This window comes from Candoia aspera, chromosome 2, assembly GCF_035149785.1.
Source record: "Candoia aspera isolate rCanAsp1 chromosome 2, rCanAsp1.hap2, whole genome shotgun sequence".
Classification (NCBI taxonomy): domain Eukaryota; kingdom Metazoa; phylum Chordata; class Lepidosauria; order Squamata; family Boidae; genus Candoia; species Candoia aspera.
Genome location: NC_086154.1, coordinates 109,799,498 through 109,808,715, shown reverse-complemented (window position 1 = coordinate 109,808,715; position 9,218 = coordinate 109,799,498). Strand labels below are relative to the sequence as shown.

Genomic DNA, 9,218 nt, shown 5'->3' with positions numbered 1-9,218 from the left:
CATTTTCTGTAAGGATATTGTCATCTTTGGAGAACAAACCGGATAGACTTCGCTGTAGCCCACTCCACTTGTTATCTGAACACAGTTCTGGAGATTGCTGTCCTATTTAACAGGCTCCTGCTCTCTGGAAGGGGAAAGTATTCAGATTTTATATTATGGAGAAAGCAGTTTTATGAGGCCTGGTAATCACAGTAATAACCTTTTAAAGCATGCTCCATAATATAACATAGCCCTGCAAAGTATGTTGCAGATGGGAAGGAGACTGAAAGAAACCTTTCACCAGATTTGGAAAGGTGCATGAATCTCTAAAATACTGCGTAGCAAGGCCCTATTCCTTCTCTTGTGGTGGCTGCTTTTGAAAGGTTGCAGATGTTTTACAGCATTAGGCCTGAAAGTTTGTGTATTTACATTTGTACGTACCTGAATTGTATAGTTAGCACTAGTGGTTCATGGTCTCCAAAGCAAAACTTGTTAAGGTTCCTTAAGCAATATCTACTAAAACTGATAATATATTCACACAGTCAATTCATCTGCAAGCAAAAAGGAGACTCAGCTAACCAAACAAGGCCATAAAAAAGGGAAAATTATTTCCACTATTTAATACCATCAAATTGTAGGGTGTGTTAGTGGAAAACAATAAGCCATGATTAACAAGCCAGGTGATTTAAACTTTTCAAAACTGATGTTCTCGTGAAGTAATTTCCCTGTCATTTCCTGCTCCAAGGCTGGTTAGACTCAACTGCATCCATACATAATTTACACAGCATACAATATATTTAAAATAAACAACTAGTTCTTTAAAAATAAGCATTCTCTGAAAGAGCGAATAAAAACCAAACAGTTGGATTCTCTTCCTCATAAGGAGAAAGAACAGCATTTTACTGCCCCCTAGTGGCTCAGACAGTAATGCGGTTCCTCCGAGACCATAAAATACAACAGATCTTTGATTAGTAAATATATAACAAACCCACATTTTAAAAATATATACATATCTTTAATTTTTATACAGTTTTATCAACAGTGGGAAAAATCAGCTCAGCCAGTCAGCAAGTGTGAAATGTATAATCTATTTAGAAAAAAGTTTTATAGGAACCCTTTTTATAAAGTGCCACCGGTTGTGACTATTACTATTTTTCTAGCCCAGTCATCAACCAAAGGCCGACTAATCCACTTGACACTGGATAAACGGAGAGTCAAACATGAAGAGAAACTAGATCTAGGGAAAAGACCTTCTAAAAGGCTCCATTGTCAATCTGAAGTCTTGTCAGTCCTATTTACTTTTTTTTCCCTCCCCCATTTATATTTCACTTCTTTCTAAGAAATCAGCACTTGTATTTCATGATTCTTCACTGATAAACTAAAGAATCATGCCTTCTGGGCACTATCAGTAGAGGGCTTCCTAGCAATGAAGGGAGCCATTGCCCTCCTGGTAAACCATTCAATTGTGTCTACAGACAGCAGAAATCTTCAAAGGGGGAAGGACTCTGTTATAGTTTCAGGCATAATTAAAAGAAAACCTTGGCTATAGTTTGTCTGTAGCTTATAAGTAGAATTTGTGTGCAACTTTCTCCTCCCTTCTCTCATTCAACCACAGGAATGTGAGTTGCCAGGTTAGCACTATCCTTGGGATATGGCTGTAGGGGCTATAAACACACAAGACCATCTTCTTTGAAGGGAAATAGGGTAACATAGCTATTGCTGGGTTTTTGCCTTCTGGACTCTTGCCCGTGGGTTTAATGGTAAGCTTGTAGGCACTCTGACGGGGAAGGACTAAGGGGCAGATTTGCAAAGCAATAGTTTAGAGCCCAAATTCTGCCATTTTTCATTTCCCTAAAAAGGCAACAGGTCTATTAGCTGTCGAAAGTGTTTGGTTCCCTGCAGAGGAGAATACTGTAACTGGAAAAAGTCACTTAAGATGACTACAACTGAAACTCAGTTGGTATGTTAGCATATTTTTATAATCATGATCACTAGGGGGTTTGCTAAACCAATCTGCATCTCCCTCACAGGGTCTACTGAAAGGGGTTAAAAATGGAAGACAAATCTCTGCTCTCTGGTCTTCCGGTCCCATGCATTGAATGAGTCTAAAAGATTTGGGAAAGGTCAAGTAGCTTTCAGTTTCTCCCAAAGCCTTGCTTTGAAATGTTGTGTGCAGAATTTAAGCCCATCTAGGTTATAGAGGGTTTTCTGTATTGATATACTGAAAAGGCCTCAAGGATTTGTCTTGTTTTGCAAGCTGCCAGCTACTAATCAGTGGGAGGAACAGTAGCCCTTTTGCTGTTGTCACTATCTGAAGAACTTGATACTATGCTGTTACTATTGAAATGACAAAATCCAGGAAGAAAGAATGAGTTATTCTTGAGAAGAAATGTAGTTCTACATGGCATTAGGTAGGATGAGACCTTTTGAGGAGCTCACAGTGACACTGATCTTCTTCCACAATTAGCCTGAGTGATAGATACTTTTTCTGCCCCTTTGCAACTGCAGTGTGGTGTGCACCATCAGTTCATAAGGCTGGTACAGTTTCTCTGGTGGACAGGTAGAAACCAAGTCAATCTTCATTGGTGTGCTTGCTTCATCTTGTGTCAAAGCTTTAGGAATGGCACTGGAGCATAAGTGGCTATCGGGTGGTTTCCAGCTGGAAGTGAAGACCTAGGGGCCTGTATCCAGCATGGCGTGTCAAGTAAGCAAGATGCTAAAGTGCAGGAAGGAGAAGCTAGAAGTACTTGTGAGACTCAGCACCCAAGGTTGTCCAGCTGTCATACATGTCAGGTTAGAAGCATGAACCTACAACAATGCATGTAGAGAAGCTGGTGCTCAGTCCAACATAGCATCCAGCTGCTCAGCTAGGTCATTGAACATGTTGCTGATGTCTTCAAGAATGTTCTTGGCTGAGTGTGTGGTCCCATAACAGCTGCAGAAAAAAATAGGAGAAATACTGAGTGAATGCAGAGTTTGAGTAAAATTGATAGGTCGGATGGATCTCCCCTTTCTGTGGGAACCGAAGACCATTTCACCCACGCACTTGATACAATTGCTTATCCTTGTTATGGGAATGTCTTCCTAAGAATGGCCTGCTTCCATATATAGATCATATTTTATAGCTGTTTCAGTCTTTAAGGTGCTGCTGTTAAAACTGCTGTACATTCTTGAGATAAATAACACCCAGACCAATACTTCCATCAGAGAGAGAGAAGGGAGATGATTGCCTAAGGAATCTGATTTTAGAAAGAGGCAGCTAATTGTTTCAGTTTTATTCCTAAGGAAAGGTAGGATTTTCTGCCTCAGTATCAAAATATCTTGGACAGCCTTTGGATAATACATACCTCACCATAGAGGGGCAATGTGTGATTGTCCAAAAGAAGAAAATAGGAAAAAAGATGCACAGCTGAATGTGTTGGGTAAACCACATACATGTTTATCTTAAGTAACATCTCAGAATATATTATAAAATATGTCCATGCATGGTAAGTTTTTTTTAATGTTTCAAAAATTGCATCTTTTTGACACATTAAACATTCATGCTGTTAAATAATTTATGTTTGTAGCTTGCCCTTTCTCCCCAGACAACCCCCGAGACAGTTTATTAGAAAAATATTTGAAAAATAGTAAAAAAAATATTGAATCAAAAGAAGCAGTAAAAGTAACAGGTACTTCAAGCATCTATGCCAACTAACAGTTTTGGCTCCAGCTCAACACCTACTTATGCACATACAGGTAAGGTAAGTTGTGCCACACTCTCTCTGTCTCTCTTTTCAAATGATGGGTAGCCTTGGTGGTAAGATATGAGTAAAAAACTTAATCCTGACAAAGTGAAGAAAACGCTGGTTAGTCATTCCACTGCTCCAGAGCGGTGGTCCTTCCTGTGACAGAAGCTACATTTTCCTTCTTAAAACAGATATGGGAGATTTGTACTGCCTCCAGAAGTCTGCTTTTTCTGGGAATAGAGTGATAAGGAAGATTTATCATTAATAAAAGGCCACGTATTAGCTTCATCTCTTGCATAAGCAGGACTACACCCTTTCTAGAGTTGTGATCCTGACCTATGCATTTATATTCTGAAGCTGACTATTGGAATATACGTTATAATGGGGCTGCCCTGAAGGTGACTTGGAAATTCTGTCAATACCGATTAATGCTACCCATCAATTGGCAGAGGCTGGGAAAGAGGAACATATCAGCTGGCTTTTTGGCAACAGCTTCCAGGCTTGGTATAACAGACTATCTGTCTCTTGCAGCCATATATGCCCAGCTACTGCATAGGTTTTCCTTACTTTGAGATTTGAGGCAAGAATAGGCAGGGGGGTACCAAAATTACAACAGGGTGCAAAGATCTGTGGTTTTGAAGAAGTGATCCACATAGCCTGTTCCTATTGAGATGGCACCGTGGCCCTTTTATGTTGCTATATGGTAGTAGTGGGGGAAGAGAAGTTTGGTGGAACCACCATAGCTTAGGAGAAATGGGAGAGCCATTACAGACAAAATGCTGTGTGTAATTTCACACAACAAAGCTGAACTTGAAAAAATCTGAATACTTCTGGTCCTAATGAATCAGGGCATACAGGTATGTATTTGAAACATGCTTTTCTGCATTTTCTGCCTATCTATCCCAATGCAACTTGAAGATGCTTTGTTCAATACCTTCTACATCCAATCTACTCACCTGTCGGCTTCCTCTGCAATGATCTCCTTTTCGGCAGCCTCAAGTGTGGATGCCAAAGATGAACTGGTTTGTTCCAGACGCTGCTGAGTCTGTATTACATCTGGACACATGCCTGAAGATCTTGGTGGAAGGGGCATCCCAAAACTGAAGGCAGGCTTACTGCTGAGCCCCAGTTTCATGGGATAGGGACTTGTTCCTTCTGACATCATCTCAGTGGTTGCCCTGGGGGGACTTGTTTGGTGAGAGTTTTTCAAGACTTGCTGAAAGATGGTTTTGGGTCCTGAAAATACCAGCTTGGTAGAAGCGATGGAGGTTGGCATGGCCGTCATGTCTGAAATTAAAAGCTAGTGCTCAGTGTCCTATCTGATGCAGAATGGTCTGCAGTGCGCCCCGTGGAGTTCAGCCAGTAAGGTGCAGTAACAACAGGTGTCCACATTCTCTAGAAAGAGCAAGCAGTGGCTGGGTTCCCACAGCTCACTAAGCCATTATGCAAAGGGACTGAAGGGTCACACTCTCTAGATCAGATAGGACTTCTGTAACGAAGTAGGCCAGACCAGGACAAAAACTGTATCTGAATTAAATTTAAATTTACATAAAATTTATCAAATATAGTTAATATATTTGATAAATTTGATAATATATAACAAGGGACGCAGTGGCGCTGCGGGTTAAACCGCTGAGCTGTCGATCGGAAGGTCGGCGGTTCGAAATCGCGCGGCGGGGTGAGCTCCTGTTGCTAGTCCCAGCTCCTGCTCACCTAGCAGTTCGAAAACATGCAAATGTGAGTAGATCAATAGGTAACGCTTCGGCGGGAAGGTAATGGCGTTCCGAGTCGTCATGCTGGCCACATGACCCGGAAGTGTCTATGACAACACCGGCTCCAAGGCTTAGAAACGGAGATGAGCACCGCCCCCTAGAGTCGGATTCGACTGGACTTTACGTCAAGGGAAACCTTTACCTTTATAGTTAATACTGTTTACCAATAATAATTTTCCCATAAGTTATATTAAAAATTACAGTTTCTTGGGAGTAGCCCTGGAAGTTAATGCCAGCTTTCCCAGTGCAGCAGAAAAACCTGCAACCTACCTGTTACTGTGGCTGGTAGTCTCAGCTGAAATGATCCTCCATGCCTCTCACTCTGCAGTGGTCCTGGACTGGTTGGTTTCAAAGAGACAGGAAGCTTGTTAATCCCCCTCTCCAGGGACAGGATGCTTTTCTCTATCTCACCTATTTGGAATGCCATGCTGTCATCCTCCAACGGGTCTGTGGTAGGGAGAGGTTCCATCACACGCAGTGAAGGCCCACTGATGCTTACTGTCTGGGCCTGGGCATACTGTGGGGTTGTGGTTGTTGTGCCTGGGCTTGGGGTGGCCGTGCCAAATGCCTTCAGTACATTCTGGAGAGGTTCCCTCTCTCTGCAGCGGGGCCGCCTCTTGACTGTGTCAGATTCGGTGAGATTGAATTCCAACACTGGGGCTTCTTTTGCCGAAGCCTCTTGAGACTCTTTCCCATTGGGCTGAGCAGGAGCAGAGTCTGAGTCTGGAGTGGGGGCATCTGCCTTGAGCTGCCCAAAAGGCTTTGGTCGCTGTTTGATGGTTAGGTTGCCTTCTTCTGCAAAAGGAATGCACTCACTGGAGCTGTTTTGGGAGGAACAAGGGGATTTGGCACAGTCATCCTTCTCAACTGGAATGTCTTCCTCGGTGTCTGATCGGATGTCCTCATGGTTGTGCTGCACAGCCTCTGTCAGGGTAACTGAAGATTCGCTGCATGTTCGTCTCCTGGGAGCATTGCCTTCAAAGACTTGGCTTCTACCATTCATGGTATTGGTGTTACCAAGGCCTCCTTGAATTGAATTGTGTAGGCTACCTTTCTTGATTCCTTCTTGACCACAACTGGAGGTCTGTGAAGACTGAAGAGGCTGGGTTGGGCTCCCATCATAGATTGGCCTATCAAGCTTAGTAGCTGCATTTTTCACAAGGCAAGCTCTGTCATTAGCATTATCCCCTTCATCCTGGGACAGCAAGGATCCATTCTGTGACTGTTGGCCTTGTTCAAACTCTGCATCAACTGCTGGAGGGCTGGAGACCGAACTGAGGCGTTTAGGAGGAGGAGGTGGAGGGCCTTTCTTCCGGGCACGGATAGCAAAAGACTGACTGCGCAAGACTTTAGCATCTGAGGGTGGTTGTGTCCGTGAGATCTGACTGCGCCCGGGCCGCCTGGTGAGGGTAGCATAAGACCCCACTGAGCTGCTAGCTGGCTCTTCCTCATCAGGTTCCCCATCAGACAGTGCATAGCGGTTCAAGCTGTGTGAGCGTTTCTTGTGCTTAAAGCCCTCACCATTTTGCTGCTCAGGCCTAGGCTTTGGGGGCACCTGAGGTGGCTCTGAGGGGCCACAGTGGGAATGGAGATAGGAGAAAGCTTTCTGGGCAGTTGACTGGAGGATGGTCCTCTGGACTGACAAGTGGGTAGACACCTTGGCCTGCTCAGGCATGGGAGGTGGAGTTGCTGACTGAGCCTTCAGTGATACGTGGGGATACATGAAGACATACGGGGCTGTTCCCTTGCTGGCGGTGTGGGGCGATGTGCAGGGGGAGGGGACTGGTAGGGGGCTTGATGGCTCTGGTGAGGCATTTGGTCTCTGGTAGTGATCCATCCCCTCAGGCAGATTTCTCTCCTTCAGGGGACTTCCCATACAACTGCTAGAATAGCCATTGACTCCATCTGGTCCATTGAGCGACGGAATGAATTTTCCATAGTGGTCTGGGCTGGGTCGACCCTGGGTACTGGTAGAGTTCTCCACAGGACAGGGCTGGGTGAAAGAATGCCCTCCACTGCTCCCACTGCTCCCTTCGCCGCTACCCAAACTCTCCTGAGAATGGCTAGAGGAGGTGCTTTGGGATAGCATGTTCTCCTGGGAATGTCCTGATCCTCTGGATCGTGCACCAATGCTCTCTTGGCTCCGTGACATAGCTTGTGTACTCTTGATGGTCAATGACTCTTGGCAGCTGTTGGACATGGCTGTCTGGAGCTCATGGCTCAGCTCACTGTCCTGAAAAGTGGTCATTTTGGGGGTGAGAGGAGAATGGCACTCCCCATTCTCCACAGTCTCAATGGTGACTATTTCCAAGGCACTAGGGATCTTGCGCCTAAGAGTGCTGACTTCAGCCTGACTCTGACTCTTACAAAGATCTGTCAGCTTCTTGACAGCCAGCATGATCTTCTTTTGGTGGCCTGCATGTCACACAAGAAAAGCAGAAAAATAAGCTCAGGAATTGTATGGGAGCCTTTTCTTTTGATTTCCCAGTTCCCCGCTTGAGGCCAGGCCTGTGGAACATATATTAATTTAGGTCATTTCATACATAAGAAACAAGCCTTGGCTTTATTACAGAGAGCAGAACAGGTGAATGGTAGGTACAGCACCACCTTCATTAAGAGCCAGTGTGTATAGGGATTAGAGCATTCCCACTCAACCATGAAGCTTGTTGGGTAGCCTTCAACCAGTCACTATATCACAACCTACCCCAGCTCTCCAGACTGAGGGAGAGGAGGAAATGGAAGTCTTGTGGCTCATTCCCAAACAACAAATAATTAGGCTAATTATTCTGAATGGGCATCAATCTGAGTGATGTAGTTGGGTGTAGTAAGTATAAAGGATGGCCTTGAAGGACAGAGGGAAGGTTTACTGCCAAGGCAACGATCAGATAAATGAGGCTTGAGCTCCGACCAAGCAAGTGGTTTACAAAAACACCTCTGACAGCCCTACCCCACAATTTACATGAAGATAGGAGGAGGAGGAAGGGAAGCACATTCAGACTTGCAAGGTTCTATTACTACAGCTGTTCTAATAAAAGTAGCTTTAAATCTACATGGTGTCTGTTTCTTAGTCTGGACTCCCTTATAAAGTAGACATCAGGGAATACCCCTTGTATTCTGGGCAAGAAGCCAGTGGCACTGATTATAGGATAGTCTCATGTACTTCGTTTAATCAGTAATGAGTGATCAGCAGCCCCTAATCTTGGGCCTTCAACCTGTCAATTATAATGCACATCATTTAACTGTAAACGGTAGTGCAGACAGTTTTCATGAGGGAAAGGTGGTTTTTGACAATGTGGAAAGCAACTTTAGACCTGCTCAGCTCAGAGCAGTGGCTCCATCTTCAGTTAATAATAGTATCAGCAGATTAACTGAAAAATGGCTTTGAGCAGTTTCAGATGCTGATGTAAACCCTGCTTGCTCCCTTGTCAAGATAATATTGAGATTGCCCCCAAATTTCTGATTCTTAAGTGGAGATACTATCCAAAGTTTTAATTAGTAGGAAGACATTGAATGCTTTGAGAGAGAATTTATAACAAACAGCCACAGCTTTTAAGCTGGGAAATTGTGCAGTTTTTTAGCACTTGATTGGAAGAGGTTCATTAGTCTAGAACTGAACCAAGGAGTTCAATGGACCCAGAATTGACAGGGAGTTTAGCAAATGTTTGGGATAAATATTTTGGTTCTATCTTTACTGTAGCTTATGAAAGTAAGCCCCTGACTGAACCCCGGTAGACCTCTT

The 9,218-nt window shown here is 44.0% G+C and overlaps 1 protein-coding gene across 2 annotated transcripts in view; it reads right to left on the bottom strand.

The window, feature by feature from the left end:
- Window positions 1-1,762: 1,762 nt before the first annotated feature.
- CASKIN2 (CASK interacting protein 2) overlaps window positions 1,763-9,218 on the bottom strand; it is a 120,888-nt gene continuing 113,432 nt past the window's right edge. For both annotated transcript variants that reach the window (XM_063293117.1, XM_063293118.1), the window contains 3 exons: window positions 5,750-7,894; window positions 4,664-4,994; window positions 1,763-2,914 (listed from right to left, as the gene is read on the bottom strand). In XM_063293117.1, the coding sequence (XP_063149187.1) occupies window positions 2,818-2,914; window positions 4,664-4,994; window positions 5,750-7,894 (2,573 nt within the window). In that variant the 3' untranslated portion in view covers window positions 1,763-2,817. The remainder of the gene's footprint in view (window positions 2,915-4,663; window positions 4,995-5,749; window positions 7,895-9,218) is intronic.